Below are 17,630 nucleotides of genomic sequence, written 5' to 3'. Positions count from 1 at the left end.
GCCCTTACATTTTATTTAAAAAACACAAACTTCACAATATACATTAAGACATAAAAGACAAGGACAATCACAAACACTTACGGGGTGTAAAGGGCCCCGATATTAAAATTAGAGATAAGGTTCTCAAAAGACCACGAAATTAAAATTTCAACTTATCAATACCATTTTTTTCTTTCTTTCTTCTACGAGTCTCGTTTATAGTTTGTTTAAGCACCCTCGGGGCGACCAGAACCGCCGTTGAGCAGTATATCAGTCGCGCCAGGGTGCCGTGGCAGTTGACTCCTTCTTATAAACAGGCTACAGGCATGCACCGCGCACACCGATAGCCTCGCGCCCTAAATCCACCCTTGAGGGTCCCCCATGCCATCATCGGACACATCCCGACTCACTGCTCTTGAGTGCAGAAGAGCCAGGATGGCCTAAGCAAGAGGGCTACCTCCCGTCACTATACGTGCCACGCTTCGAGACTCCCTTATATATATATAAAACTAGCGCTTAGAGGTTCTTTTATCACAGCTTTAAACTTTCATTTTATAGACTTTTAAGAAGTCCTCTGGCGTGTAAAAATGCAACTATATTTTCTTCATTTCCATTATCCAGATCAGCACTAATATTATTTCTAAGACGGAACCTCTTTCTGAGGTCCTCATATATGGTACACTCTTCTATTAGATGCTTGATTGTCAGTGTTTAATACAAACACCGCACATTGGTCTCACTTCGCCGGTTAACAAATATAAATTTGTTAATCGCGTGTGACCGATTCTAAGTCTGGTCACCGCTACTTGTTCACGGTGAGTCAACTTAAAGTCGCTTTTCCATTTATAAGGAGAAGTTTTTACTGAGTTTAATTTTGTATTTAAACAACTCCATTCACCATTCCACTTGTTTTTTACTATGTTCGTTAGACGGTTTTTAACATCTGCCACTCTTACAGGAAATGCATCCAAATCATCGCAGACTGTTGCCTTTCTGGCAGCTTCGTCTGCGATTTCATTACCTGTAATACCAGCATGCCCCGGAGTCCATACAAATACGCATCGCTGTCCTCGTTGATTTAAAACGTATAAAATGGACAGGATGTTTGCAGTTAGGACATCCTTAATGTTCTTGTTCCGAATTGCGACAAGTGCACTTAAAGAATCGGAACATATTAGCACTCTCTCTTCGCAATAGTGTTCAGTGTAGCAAAGATCTTGCTGAATTGCAGTGAGTTCTGCCGTGTAGACACTGGCCACATCTGGCAGTTTCCAAAAGTGGGCTTCTCCATTTACATATATTGAGCATCCAACACCATGTTCGGTTTTAGAACCGTCAGTATAAATTCTAATATGTTCTTCGTATCTACTGACGGTTGCCAAAAATTCCTGCTGGATGATCACTGCTGGTTTCTATTTTATTTCTCCTTGAGAGAGATCCAACCTTGAATTTACCGCTGGCAAGAGCCATGGCGGTATTTCTCTAGTAGAAATTGCCAATGTATCTGGAATGGCAATTTCGTATTTACATCCTAATTCGTGGTACCTAATTCCGGCTGGTCTGGAATAGGTAGCACGACGTTCGTATAATGCAGCCATAGGATGGTTGTTGAAAAGTTTATTATTTATATGGGCAGGATAAGCCCATATATTTGCTGCGTATCTTAATAAAAGGATCTCTCTTCTATAATGTAGTGGCATTATTCCGGCTTCAGACGTCAGACTAGCCGCCGGACTTGTGCGGAAAGCGCTTGTTGCATATCTTATTCCGCTATTATGAACTACGTCTAACTTTTTTAAATGCGACTTTCTAGCGGATGAATATACGATACATCCGTAGTTTAGTTTAGATTGAACCAATGCTTTATACAATTTCAATAATGTCTCTTTGACTGAGCCCCAATTTAAGTTCGATAAACATTTTATAATGTTTAGGGCTCTTTTGCATCTATCACTCAAGTCCTGTATATGTAATCCCCATGTAAGGGATTTATCCAATACTAGTCCTAAATATCTTACGTTGTCTTTATATTGTATTGGATTATCATCAATTGTCAACGCAGGAATTTGATGAGGAATTCTCTTCCTACAAAAGGGTACATAGCACGTTTTTTCTGATGAGAATTGGAATCCGTTATTCCTTGCAACTTCATTTAGAACATTGATCGTTCGTTGCAATTTGTACCTCACCATAGCAGTCTTGTTGCTGGCATAAACAATTGCCAAATCATCAACATAGACGCTTTTGCTGATTTCTACTGGAATGGCTAATATCGATTTATTAATGGCAATGGTAAACAAGGTACCGCTCAACGACGAACCTTGTGGTATGCCATTTTCCAAATTTCTTACAGATGAATATTCGCTATTGACTCGTACTTGGAAAGTACGGTCATGCATATAGTTGCTCAGTAAGACTGGCAGGTTGCCACGAATGCCCCATTCATGTATCTGGAGCATTATACCATGACGCCAGGTCATATCGAAAGCCTTCTGAAGATCAAAGAAGACTCCGACACAATGTTTCCTTGTAATGAAGCTGTTATATATAACATCATCTAAGCTGATCATTTGATCAGTGGTAGAATGGTATTGCCGAAAACCTGCTTGATATGGTGATATCAGGTTTTCTTTTTCCAAAACCCAGACGAGTCGATTATTAATAATTTTTTAAAATATTTTTCCCATAGCGCACGTCAAGGAAATAGGACGATAGCTATTGGGATCTGTTAAATTTGTGTTTTTCTTTGGTAATGGAACAACATGAGCTTTTTTCCACTGCTGCGGGTACATTCCATCCCGCAATATTTTATTATAAAGTTCTAATAATCTACGTTTTGCAGTGGTATTCAGCTGCCTGATCATATTATAATGGATTTCATCCGGACCAGCAGCTGTGTTGCCTGATTTTTCCAAAGCTTTCGCGAATTCTTCCATTTTAAATGGTACATTATATGAGCAATTATACTCAGTCTGAAGTTTAGTAGACCTTCAAGTTGTTTTTTTTTTGGTACAAAAATCTTCTTCGTAGTTGGCCGTTCTGCTGGCCTTTTCGAAGTGATTGGATAATAGCTCTGCAATTTCATATGGAGTGTCTTTTATTTCATCTTCATCTTGAAGGCTAGTTATGGGAGCAAAGTTATTATGCCCACAAATCGCCTTCACTTTCCTCCAAACATCTGCTGCAGTAGTGGTTTTGTCGATGGATGACACGTATTGCTGCCAGGATCGTTTCTTTGAATTTATCATAAGACGTTTTGCATACGCCCTGTATTTCTTAAAGGCAACAAGATTTTCTATGCTTGGACGCTTCTTAAAGGCGTTATACGCCCTTTTCTTTCTTTTTATAGCTTCACTTATTTCATCGTTCCACCATGGTACGGGTTTCTTCGTAAGTTTCCCAGATGTTTTGGGAATATATCTCGATGCCGACTCAAGTATTGCATTTTTTACGGCGTCGACATCGTCCCCGATAACTCCAGTTGTTTCAGGGAGTATCGTTCTAGCTGTGAAGCTCGTCCAATCTGCCTTATCAAATAACCATCTTTTAGAGGTGGGATATGTTTTTCTTGTAACATCAGTTACAATTTGCACCGGGAAATGATCGCTTCCATGCAAATCGTCTAAGACATGGAAACTGTACCTCGGTGCTATCGATCCGCTTATAAGTGAAAGATTTATACTGGACGTCGATCCATCTCTGGCATTGAAAAAGGTTCCTGATCCATCGTTTAAAATAATAAGTTCTGAATTCATCAGGAACCTTTCCATTTCTCTTCCGCGGGGATCTACTCGAAACGATCCCCAGAGAGAATTATGAGCATTAAAGTCACCCACCAGTAAAACAGGTGGGTGGAGCTCAAAAATTAATCTTGCTATGTCATCCTTATTCCAATCAAAATTCGGCAAGTATATGCTGCAAACAGTGACCTGAAGCGGACGCTTCATTCTAATGGCCACCGCTTGCAGGTTTGTATTTAGATCAACAGCTTCGGCGGTAGCTCTGGTCGATGTTAGTATGGCTACTCCACCTCTAACTCTAATATTTGGCGGTTGATCTCGCCGATATGTATCGAATCCTTTTAATTTAAAATTTTCATTTCGGCGGAAATGCGTTTCTTGCAGACATATACAAATCGGGTCTACATCATGTACCAAGCGTTGGAGATCATGGATGTTTGAAAAACATCCATTGATGTTCCATTGTACTATCAACTCGCTGATTTTAAATTATATTATCGTCTGGGTTTGCCTTTCGGCCACCCTTTTGTACTTTTTTCTCCATCTTACGAACAGCATCGTGTTCGAGGAGAAGGTCGTCGCCCGTGAAGCTTCCGGTCTCCGAATCGGAGACCACCGAAGCCGCCGACGACGACGGGCATGGATCGGCACCGGTTACAGGCGCCGATTGTGGGGCGGCAACTTGGCCGACCCCAGACACGGGGGTCGCACCGGTCACCGCCTGTGGAAGGGGGACACTCGTCCCCCCTGTGAAATTTTTTGTGGCCTCTGAGGCTTAGAGGCCACTTCAGTTACAGGAGGCTTGGGAGCCTCCATAACAGACTCTGTAGCTGTTACTTTCTTTTCATCCACTAAAATCTCGCTAAGACGGACTTGGATTTCAGGTTTAGTGTCCGTTTTCTTTTGTACTGGAGCGACTTTCTGTTTTGGAGATGTGTCTTCAGGAGGCTGTACAATTATTCTTGGCTTAACAGGTTCTTTAGTGCTGAGAGGCTTCATTTTAGTTTCAATTATCCTCTCAATTAAGCCAGCCAAGGTAGGTGCGAGTTTGTTGATGATTGCACTTTCATCAACAGCAACTGGAGCAGGAGCAGGAACAGCAGCCGCAGCCTGAGCATAGGTTGTTGTTGCTCTAGGTCTGCGGGCGTTTACGATCTTCTTTGCTTCAAAGTAGCTGATCTTTTGCAGGATTTTTACTTCCTGCACAGCTACTTCGTCTTTGTATACAGGACAGTTCCTGGATCTACAGGAATGCTGTCCTCTGCAGTTTATACAGGTAGGAGGCTCCTTACACGGCTCTCCTTCATGAACTTCATCACCGCACACACATATTTGTGGCCTCTCACACCTAACAGCGGTGTTCCAAAGCGTTGGCATTTAAAGCATCGCATTGGCTGCGGGACAAATGCCCGCACATCCAACCGATGTATGCCCGCTCTTATCTTCTCCGGTAAAGTAGGCCGGTTAAATGTAAGAACATGGGATGCTGAAGGTAGGACTTCGCCATTCCTTCTCATGTCCAACCTCCGACATTCTAATACTCCCTGCGGTGCTAATTCTTCTACAATTTCCTGCTCCGTACAGTTAAGAAGATCCCGACAGACCACAACACCCCTTGAGGTGTTGAGCGTGCCGTGGGGATCAACACGTACAGCTAGTTCTCCAATCTTTTTAAGCCCTAGGATCTTTTGAGACTGTATATCATTTACAGTCTCTACATGAAGTCCCGTGAAAGTTTTCCTAATTTCCTTAACAGGGCCTCCAGCTTATTTTGTTATTTCTCGAGCAATGAGGAATGGACTCACCTTCTTGAGAAATTACCGTCTTCTTTTGTAATAACTAAGTATTTTGGCTTTGGAACGTTGCTTTTGAAGAAAGCTTTTTGCAAGCTTTTCCTAGCCTCAACTTCAATTTTCCTAGATTCTGCGCTCTTTCTCCGTTTTGCCTCAGGCGAAACGGCTGGTTCTAGACGAGGGTGTTTACGTGAACCCTCTGCCACGTTTGGTTGTTCAGTTTGCAAGAACGATTAATCCCTTCTGTAGTAAGGCTAGCCGCCGGGGTACACCCCCACTCCAGGGCTACCAACCCTGGAGATCCGTTCGGGTACTCCAGTGGAACCGGCATATGTTCTGGCAGAGAGCGGATGCGCAGTCTCTGCACTGACTCCAGGCCCTTACACACCGAGGCTTTGAGGGCTCCCATGCCCCGAACAACATGGGCACCTTAACTACATGCTTGCCATCGCGGGGGGCATGTGGACAACGAAAGGTCTCCGTTACACCTGCAGATAACTTCGACTGTGGCCGCCACATCGCCAGCTCTAAAGGTAGTATCAATCCATTTCCATAATCAGTAAGAAAATCGTATCTGCCGGTGGCCGCGAAATCCAGTCCTCTAATTCGGTCTGCAGATGAAAATCGGCCGAAAAAAGTATATTCGAGAAACAATACTCGGAACCCCGTTAGCCAGCTATATGTAATGTACGTGAGTACAGCTGTTGCCGCCCTGGAAGTGGAACATAGATGTTGTGTTCCGGACGTGGGGATTATCTACCTCAGGGCAATATTAGTTGTTAAAGTTGATAATATTAACTGACATTATAATGTATTTTGTCAATTGGACTGTATTCTGGGTTTTATGATTCAAATACCTTTAAATAAATCCTGACCTTATTTTATTATTTTTTATGTAATTTATTTATTATTATTATTAGGATTATTGTTGTTTGTTGTTATTTATTTCCGTTTATTATTACTATTATTGTTACTGATTTGAGTTTAAGAACATAGATGTTCTTATTTATGTTCTTAAACTAATAAATCGTATTTATATAAACATTTTAAATTGTTAGTCTCTCATATCCTGATCGAGCTGCAAAGATATGACAGTATGTATGGAGTGGTATGCAAGGTAGTGGGAATTTCATTCCAAACCTGGAGCCACATGGCAGGGAGTAAAGTCATGAAATTCTACATACAGCACTTTTTTTGTGGAAAAGTTTTTCAAGAACAACAATTCTATCAAGCTCACAAAGACAAGGTTCCGCCAACATTTCAGTGTTTGCTCCCACAGTCCTGTCCTTTCTTGTACGCAATTATGTGGGTGAAAAACTTCAGGAGGACAGCATCAGCATCAAAAAGAAAACTATCAGGAAGGCCAAGATCCATACACTACTGGAAACCATTGAACAAGTAAGGCAGATTATTGAATAATAATCTGGCCCTTGGTGTTCAGAGTGTGGAAAATCCTCCATTCTGAATATTCCCAATCAAACTGTCAGAAGAACACTGCATGCTGATTTGCATTTCCACCCTTATCAACAACTGATTTTTTTAAGAATTGACTCCCCTCATGGTTAGGAACAACATTGAATTTTTGTAGAGACTATATTAGAAATGATGACAGAAAACATAGTAATCACTCACAAACATAGTTGACTGTCTTTGAAGAAGGCAGTCAACTTTGTCGTAGTGAATGCAGAACAGTATATTTCAATGATCAGAAGTTCACTGAATTGTGGTTCCAGCAGGATGGAGCTGCTGCTAGCAAGAGTAGGGTTTCAGTAGAAGTGTTGTAGGATGTTTCTGAAACGTTAATTTCTCTGTATAGAGACATGTCTTGCTCATCTTGTTCATCCTGTAAAGTATGTGACTTCTTCCTTTGGAGTTATTTCAAATCCAAACTATATGCCAAAAACCATGTTCACCACTTCCTGAACTAAAAGTAACAATCCAACACGAGGTGACCGCCATACTGGGTGTATGCTGCGAAATGAAATGAGAAATTTTGGCAATCCTTTCCAGCAGTGTGAGAACCAAAATTGATGACATTTACAAGTTGTTATTTTCTGCACTTAATAAAAAAAAAAAATCATTATTTTTTCCCTTCAAATAGTATACCAGAATAATACCTAATGCTTTCATCATTAATGAAAATTTATGAAACAACAGAATATTTATGTGGTGAAAAATTAATATTCTCAATTACCAATCTTGAGAAAGAATGCTTTCTCAAACTCTATGAGTTTGGATGTTTATTGTAAATCATGTTCAGTATTAAAGTTTGTTAATTCAGATGTTGTAAAAAATACTTCCTATAATAATAAATGTCTGTGTATATATTACTTGATTTTCTGAAGATTACAAGGGCAGCTCCCTTGTAATCTTTATTTGTTTGAGATTTACAAGGTGATTGTAGTCAGATTTTTGGTTTCAGTGATTCCTGTAGTGCCTAAGATTAGAGAGACAATCATGAGGAATCAACTTGTCCATTATTTTGAGGAAAATAACCTTTTCAAAAAATACTTGATGTGTATTCAGAGCTGCAGAGAGGAAGAACTATGTTAGAGTATTATGCTATAAAACCATTATTTTAAAAAGAAAATAAAATATGTTTTCAGTCACTCCTCTGGTGTTATGAACAGAATACTAAAGCTATAAGTACATACAAAAATAAAAACCAAAAGAGATAAAATACATAAAGTGCAATAATAGGAAGTGTACACATGTATCAGTAATATAAGTATATAAATTTAACAATAAATAGTAGTGGTCGATTCAGAAAAAGGGCTGAAGGGCAAAAAATAAATAAAAAAGGGCAAAAGATAAGTAGCCCTTCTCATATCCATAAGTTCAACAACGGTTGAACTTTTCAAGTCTAATTGATCATTTAAAGTAAATTAGAATTTTTAAGTTGATGAATTTACAATGACTGAAAGGTTCAGTTACTATGTTCTCAACATGAAGTACTTTGAAATTACTATTAAAAACATGATTTTTGTTAATTAAATGATAGACATAATTAGAAACCCTCCTATTATTGGGAAAAAACAAGATTTGTGGACCCTTATACATTTTTCAAAAGATCTACTCTTTCTATTATAAATTTTCACAAGAGCTACATTCAAGTTTTAAAACACCTGATTTTTTAAGTTTATCGATTTTACTTTTGTTATTCTTGAATTTACTTAGCAAATTATCATATTTGAAAGCAATATCATTTAGATTTAATTTACTAAGCATTTGGCACTATCGGTATTAATACAATTGTATAAATTAAATTTCCACTTGCTAACAATTTAAAAAGTGTAAATCCTTGTGCTTTCAGAGCTGTTATTCCATTTTTGGGAATGTTATTTTAGATTCAAATCAATCAATTTTAACTGTTATTTAGATAATAGTCTCAAACATGACGTTACTGTCTTATTGACGTACGAATTAATTTTATTCTTTATGACCGACTATCCAAGTGGATGTAATGATGTACCATGAATGACAGCATCAGTGCGTGAGGGTTTATGATGTTTGCTAAAATTTACTTTGTAACCATCCATAGCCATTTTCTTTCATTCATGATTGATTAATCATTTAGTTGTATCACCAGGAACACTTATAAAGATATCTTGTTTAGTGAAGCCAAAGAATGGTTTCAACTGAACAAGAGAAAATCTATGAAATAGGAGTATAGTCTGCAGTTTGAGTCATTTTGAACGTTTGAGCTTCTTGATAGATAATAACCTTATGTACAGTTAATATGCTATGTTTGTGGTAAACTATTGTAAGCTATTTGTTTCTCAAGGAAACAGAACATACCTACTTATTATAGCTTACTACACATTGTTCCATAGCCATATTAATTAAGGACTACAGCTTTGGCAACATAGTGTTTATGACTCAGAAAAAGGCTATGAAAATAATATCTACTGGGAGTTCTAAACTTTGCCCCCATTTTTATTAATTAGGAATGTTAATGCTTTTCAGCCAATATTTTCTGCTACCTGATGTTTACTGTCAAACCAAGACACTTTTATAATGAGGTATAAATATATATATATATAATGAGGTATAAATACAGAATTGCAATGACAGCACCTGTATTCCATTGTGTAGGTTGGCTAGACAGCAACCTGTGACATTTTCTTGTCTGATCCCTTTCACTCAAGAGATTGAAGGTCTAAAGGTTTCACAACATTGTACATTATCAAGCAGTATTTTAATGAAGTTATGGGTTGTAGCACAATCCATTGCTCATATTAATATTTATAAATAAACAATCGATGAATGAGCCTCTTACATGGTTAAAATCCATAATTACAAAAGAAAATGAAGACAAAATATGTTTTTTGTTTTAATATTTGTACTTTTTTTTTCTATGCAATCTATGACTGGTCACAGTAAACATTTGGTGACCAATAAATTTGTAATAAGCAAGTAATATTTTTTTGTAAGTAAATATTTAAGGAATTTGACTTAAGATTTTAAATGGTTGCCATTTGGAAAATTTATTTTTTATGTACAAGTACAAAATGTTTATTTCAGTATCTTATCTGTGAGGGATCCAATATTCATTAAATCTTAGCCATTTTCAGGAAAAACAAACTGATATCTAAACATTTCTAGATATATGTTGATGGACATTTTTTTACTGTTAAAAAATTCATCTGAGATTTGGTATGAGTTTACTAAATACTCTCTCTTTTTCTTTTCATTGCTCTTCCCTTTTTAAGTTATACCAAATATGATCTAGTCACTACTTTAGACTTCCATTGAAGACCATTCTGGTCTTCTTCAATAACTTTTTAAGACCATGTATTCTTAGCTATCTTATAAACCAAATTTAAAAATCTGATATGAACCCCACATGGCTTCCTTGTACGCCTGCTCATTTACATATTCACATTTTTATAAAATGAAAAGTACATAAAATTTTATTTCATTAATAATTTATGATATTTTTTCATTGTTATTATTGAATATTCTTTATTGTAAAACTTTTTTACAAATCAGAGGTTAATAATTATTATTAATAAATCATTATATTTAAATTAAAAAAAAGGAGATGAATTCTGATTCGAACCGATGTGCCTTCTAAGATACAAATATTTCATTAATTAAAATTTTATTTGGCTCTAACTCTGAAACTAATGAAAATAAGTACCACTTATTATATATTGTTGAAAAGCTCTCAATGAGGGCTACTACTGCAATTAAGAAAACCAAATTACCCCTGCAATCCAAATTTGTTTGCATTTTGGGGTTTTTTGGATCAGTTGATTGCAATCAAAAGTAGAGGTGCTCAAGATGTTACAACAGTCCTAAATTCAAAATTTCAACATCTTAAGGCTCATAGTTTTTGAGTCTTGAGAGACACAGACGTCATGCCGAAACTAGTCAAATGGATTCAGGGTTGGTCAAAATGGATATTTCCGTTGAAATATGAAAACCGAAATTTTTCGTGATCATAATAGTTTAAGTTAGAACTGATATAAAAATGAACTGATATATTTAATGATTTGCATTAGGATTACTGAAATCGATATCTCGCATGAAAGCATTATCTCGTTCATTACCGTAACCACTGCTTTCGTTCTTTATAAACATATGAAGTCTAACTGTTGAGAAAAAGTAGTGAAGTTATTTGTTGAACAGCTTCTAATTAACATATTAAGTGAATATAAAGTTCGTAATCAGTCGTATGTACTGAGAAACAAAGTACTATTTTGTACTATGTTTTACTGAATTCATAATTTTATAATCTTGGCGCTACAATGATTCTATAATCTTCGATATATTAAAATGTTGCAACGTATGAGTGCATGATTATTAAAATGGCGTCCACAGAAGATAGTGAAATTACGGGTCCTTATGAAGTTCGTTTGGAATCGGGTGAGTTAGTTTCGGTAATGAATGTTTTAATTAGCGTTTGTTATAATAAATTGTGTTGGCTAAGTGGCGATTTTGTTTGATATGAAAATTTTTTTTATTCAGAATGGTTTTGCGGAGCTTATATTTTGATTATAAAATGTTTTTGGTCAGGAGTGAATTAACTTACTTATTACTGTTAAAAAAATCCTCGTTTTTGTAGGGTTTTATATTATTCTGATACTCGCTGTGAATCTTATTAAACTGTGTTCGTTTTGCCAGATAGGTTATAAATTGCTGAAACCGAGTTTTAATTGTCATTTTACGTGATAGCGTCTGTTTGGAATTTGAAAGAATTTTAGCAGTTAGTGATATTGCCTGAATCTTTTCATTGCAAATGAATTTAAATCGACCAATTATGGGGGTTTATAATTCTACAGGTTTTTATGTATTTTTAAAATTGTTTCTTTAACTATAATATATTGTGAAATTTTTAAAGTGAATGAAACAGGTTTTTGAACTCATTTTCACTTCTGAGATTCTATTCCTTATAAGGCTGCAAAATTTATTACAACTTTGTTTACATTTTTATCATTATTTCTTATACACTTTCATCAGAAACTTTTAACTTTATTCAGTAGAACATCTTAAGTTAGGTTTCACTTCAAGCGTAATTTCCAAAATGTGTTATTTTTCTTATTCAGTTTGACGTATTTCTTTTATGTTTGTTCATTTTAACTCATTAATGCATTGCTTTTGAAAAAAAACATTGATCGCCAAACAATTTCAACAAGTAGATAGATCCCCATTGTGTCTGTAAATGTTAATTTTAGTTCCATTAGAAGTTAGCAGTTAGTTCCATTAACTGTCAAGGAAATGAAGTTACTACATGTTTGGTTTCCTATAAATTATAGACTCCTGAAAACCTTTTCTTTTTGAAAGCAGGATTAGAAGAGTATAATTTAAATACTCATATACCTTACATGTGTATAATGAATACTGTGCTTAATCTAATAAATTTTAGTCTACAATTATAACATAACATTTGCCGTCAGATATCACAAAATAAACCAATATTGAGATTATTTTAATTTTTTTATTTTTAAATTTATTTTTACAAATAGACCATAGATACTACTAAGACGTAATCACAACATGTGTGGTATAAATTTACTACATAGAAAAAAAAGTTCTCAATGCTTGAACAATATAAAATTTATGAATGCATTATTTGGACAATACTATCACAATAAATGCAGTAACACAATATATCAGATTATTTGACCATATATCTGGTATCATTAACTGTACCACCAGTGAATAAGCAGAAGAAGGAGAGAGGTTTAGAAATAAAAGCCTTATTTATTTTTTTTTAAGAGTTCAAGGAACCTCATAGCGCCAAAGCAGTGTTGGACTCGCTAACAGGTTTCACAAGCTGTTGCGGAAAATGTGTATGTATTCCTGCACAGTACCGACTAAACCTACACCCCTAGAGACCCCATCTCCTGGGAAACTGCTAATAAAGCATTACTTCAGGAGAGAGGTAAGCATTTGCACACACTTCGGTCTCTACAATCAAACATCATGCATATCAAACCACTACACACATACACTGCACACTACAAATACTTAAAGGAGGAAAACATCCAGGAAAAGAGCACCTAACAGGTACTAAAACGTACCACTTAAATTTATACATTCATACAATCAAGTGAACACAAGACATGTGCACAACAATCTTGAAGACATGGCTACAAGACATAATTTATCCACCAAAGCGCACTCGACAGTTAATTAAATTTCCACAAACTCACACCCACCATCTAACACACACACAACTCAACTACTTACCCATACGACAGTCAGCCATAATCACTAAAAACATGAGCAATGCCCTCGGGCACTAGGAGTGGAGTGTCCATGACCTCACCACACCAAAGTGACCCCCCCTCATGCCCGAGAGGGCCTCCAAGGCTACTCAGCCGCAGACCTGTTCAACCTGACACCCTCCAACGCCTCATTCCCTTGCAGGCTGTGCCAATGTTTGCCATCTCCTACGTGTTGTAAACCCTGGATAATTTTGAAAGTTCGTCTTAAATCATGTTGATTAATGAGTGCTTGAAGTATTTTGATGCAATAGTTATATTTTTAGGTGTATATATTTGTTCACTCATGTTTTTTATTTAACCTTAACTATAATTTCTTTATTGCTTTGGAAGCAATAAAGCTTTGGAATTTTTATTATATTACTTATATTATTTTTGAATTAACTACTGATGGTTTTTTAAAAGCAAAAGATGTATTTATTTCTTGATTTTTCTTTGTATAAATGACCCTTGGCTCTACTGCTAGTTTTTAATTTATTAAATTGAAAACAAATCAAAATTCTAAAAAAAATTATTTGTAAAACATAAACAATTACTCTGGAGAAAAATTACCAGTTGTAAAGTATTGCTTAAATAACATGAAGGAAATATGAATTTAATATTTATCTATATGTTTTTATTAAATTATCAAATAAAGACTATAAACATTAGAGAGTACTTCTGGTAATTATATCATCCCTATATAACTGTTAACAAACATTAAGTTTTCACAGCTATCAAATCAATATGCATTATAGGATAAATATAATCCTTAAAGATTTTAAAAAATGACCTCATTAATATACAGAATATGTGCTGTAATAAAATACATGTGTAATACACATTAAATGTAGAAATTATATACACAACAGTTTGGTAGACCTCATGATGATGGTAGGCTTCCCACTAAAGAGCACCGAAGAACCATTAAAATTAAGGAAAATATTATAAATGAAAACCAAAGATTCCAGGAGAAACCCATGTCAAAACATAACATAACACATGAAAGCAGAAGGATAAAAGAAAGTCATTTCAGAAAGAATGACTGGCTAAAAAGGAAAGAAACCAAAAAGTAATTGATTTAATGTTCTCTTTAAATGGAAGTTTGGGGAAAAAATAAACAGTATTTAGTAGTATATTTAAAAAATTTGATATTATTTATAAACAGTAACTAGTGATTTATAAATTTTTCTTTATTGTTGTAAGTATACTATTTATTGGAACTCTTCCTAAGTTAAGTTTACTGGTTAGTTGTTTTATGTAGTTTTTTGTATTCCATCTTGGCTTTACTTTTTTTGCTAGATCCAAAATATAATTACAGAAACGTATTTTTTTAATATAATCAGATTTGCTTTATTTACAGTTAAGTACAATTTAAAAAGTAAATGACGTAAACATGTATGTAATAAGTAATTAATTTAAGTATGTATGCATGGTAAGTACCATAACTTTATTGGTTGTGGGTGACTTGACATGTGGTGTAGATCATCCCAAAAGTGAACCCATGTTTAAGAAGGTAAAATCTCTCACTTATGCTATTGCAGCGTTGAATACTGGCAAGAAAACAGATAGTTTCGATGAAAAGATCAACAATAGTGTACTGAAAACCACTTTTCATTTTCTTCCCATAGAAGGATAGTTGATCAATTAAGGCAAAACTTATTTTCTTATTGAACGATGGGTCGTACATGTTTGTGTCATCTTCATCAGGCACATCTTTGTGCATTGATCTGTCCTGTTGAGCATCCCTATTTCCAGGTCTTAACTGGTGCGTTTTCAAAATCTTTTTTTGAAGTGATCACAGACTGGTTGTTATCTTGGTCTGTATAGAGATTTGCCTCAGAGTCCGCTACAGGGGTGGGTGGGTTGGTAAGATAGACTGGATGGGGTACAAAGATTCATTTAGCCAATACGATGAAAGTGGTGACGCTGACGCGATCCACCAACTTTCCATGTTTGCACACCTGATACTCAATAGTGCAAGTGAATATATCCCCTAACATCTGGAAAATCAAGATGGCCTGCTGTTCCTTGGTGTATGTAATGAAGAATGTAGGAGGGCATTAAGGGATCGTCGCAGGACTTGCATAATTTCAATCGTAGGCCTATGACAGAAATGCTCTGTGCTTATCGTAATGCGATAGCTGTTGTATGCTGTTGAGTGTTTCAGTGTGCTAAGTGGAAATCATGGCTAAGTTGTGTCATTACCATTTCTTGAACTCCATCATCGATTGTTTGGCGAAAGATATGGGCCGTATGTGGATCAGGACAATCCCCACCACATTTGAAGTAGAAGGCAACGGCATCCTTGTTACAGTGGTAATTGATGTTGCGAACACATTTGGTTACGCTTTTAGGTGAGTTTTACTAACATCATCCTACTGTCCTGAGCTTATGAGGTATAAGTTGCCAATAGAAAATGTGCCTTTTATTATTGAAGATTTGCAAAATGAATTAAACATTCCTTTTTCTTCTGATGAGTTAAGGTATGCATTGAAAAATTCCCATGACACTTCCCCTGCAAATAATATTCTGCATTGGTCATCCCTGTACTGAAACCTGGTAAAGATAAATCATGTTCTTCTAGTTATTGTCCTACATTTCATCCTCGACCAGTACCTTGTGCAAGTTGATGGAATATATGATAAACCTGGAATATATGAGCCCTTGTCTAGTGTGGTACCGTGAGAAAAACACCAATTGCCTCTCCCCCCCTTGAACAATGCTGTTTCTGTCAACGTAAATCTGCTATTGATCATGTAGTTTCCCTGGAATCTGTTGTTAAAAATGCCCTTCTAATTCGTCAATGCCTGGTTGCGATATCTTTTGATATGCATAATCAAACGACATGGCTTGGAGGAGAGGAATCCTAAATAAATTGCAGGAATGGGGTATGTAAGGAAATCTGTTTGCATATATTTGGGGTTTCTTTTGAGTTCGAGTTGGAATGATGATATCTGAAAGTTTCACATTAGAAAACTGAATACTACAGGGAAGTGTCCTAAGTGTTAACAATATTTGTTGTAGCCATAAATAGTGTTACAAATTGTGTGTGAAAATCCGTTGTGTTTTTATTTTTTGTTGATTTCTTATTTTACATAACATCTAGAACTTTAGCTACTAGCGAGAGACTGGTCCAAAATACAATAACCAGTTTTGAATCATGGTATAAAAGACTGGATTTATGTTTTTTCCGCAGAAAACGAAATGCATCTGCTTTTCACGCGTGAGGGAAGATGCTGAACAAGTGTTTTTATATGGTGAACCAGTTAAGGAATGTGGTTTGACCAACTACTAATGTGGATAACACATTTAAAGTAGTTGAAGGTAGAATGTTTAAAAATGTTAGACATGCTGGGAGTTGTATCTAATACTTGTTGAGGAACTAGTTGAGAACACATGTTGCTCTTCTACAGAGTTCTAGTTCGTTCCTACTTGGACTATGGCTGTGTAGCCTATTCGTTCTGCTCAGTCCACTGCTCTTAGATGCTAGAAACAGTGCATCATTCATTCATTCATCCATCATGCTACACGTGCATTTCATTCAAGCCCTGTGGTAAATCTGTTGATGGAAAGTGGTGGGACATCCCTTTGGAATACGTGGAATCTGTATGTAGCTCGTATTAAAGCACAACAGAATCATCCAACCTTTGATGCGGTGTTCTCCAACCAACATCTGATTTGATACCAGGAACAGCAGAGATCTACTTACACTAGGCATCAGAACTCACTACCTTTTCTCAGCTCTAAATAGACAATTACCTCCAGTCATTGTTGTTCCGTGTTATTACCCCCCCCCCCCCTTTCAGCCTTCTCTTGTTAATTATTGCTTTGGTCTTTCATCAGTATCATAAAAAGAAGACATCTGGTTATCTTAAAGAATGGATTTTATAATGTTTTAAAATAGTTTATATGGATGGCTCTAGAAATGTTAATTCTGTTGGTTGTGCTTTTGTGGTTGGCAATAGTACAAACAAGTTCGGCCTTCCCAGCATCGCCAGTATTTTCATTGTGGAGCTGTATGCTATTAATAAGGCCTTACATGTAATTAGCCCAAAATTTTGACATGTACTTGTTTGCTCAGATTTCATGAATGCCTTACAGGTGATTGGTGAAGTGTACTCCAAGCAACCTATTGTCTGTGAGATTCACCGTATTATTTTGCAAATGAATCATTGTAATACAACTGTGAACTTATGTTGGATCGGTGCTATATTGGAATTTCTGCAATGCTGCTGGTGGTACAGTAAAGAAGGCATGTTTCCAGCCTCCTTTCACAATCGCGTAGCTTCATACGATCTCTCTGTTTCAAAGAGGATGGATCATGATGACTGGCAAAGTGAATGGAATGTTACCATGAACAATAAACTTTGCCGAATTAAGAACACTGTGTCACCGTGGAGCTC

The 17,630-nt window shown here is 36.2% G+C and overlaps 1 protein-coding gene across 3 annotated transcripts in view; it reads left to right on the top strand.

Moving 5' to 3' along the window:
- The first annotated feature begins 11,136 nt into the window (after window positions 1-11,136).
- Window positions 11,137-17,630, top strand: part of LOC142325647 (pre-mRNA-processing factor 39-like) — a 117,143-nt gene continuing 110,649 nt past the window's right edge. For 2 of the 3 annotated variants that reach the window (XM_075367672.1, XM_075367670.1), the window contains exon 1: window positions 11,137-11,383. In XM_075367672.1, coding sequence (XP_075223787.1) covers window positions 11,314-11,383 — 70 coding nt within the window. In that variant the 5' untranslated portion in view covers window positions 11,137-11,313. The remainder of the gene's footprint in view (window positions 11,384-17,630) is intronic. The other variant, XM_075367671.1, reaches the window with a different exon arrangement.

Source organism: Lycorma delicatula, chromosome 5, assembly GCF_047948215.1.
Source record: "Lycorma delicatula isolate Av1 chromosome 5, ASM4794821v1, whole genome shotgun sequence".
NCBI classification, from domain to species: Eukaryota; Metazoa; Arthropoda; class Insecta; order Hemiptera; family Fulgoridae; genus Lycorma; species Lycorma delicatula.
This window is presented reverse-complemented; position numbering and strand designations above follow the sequence as displayed.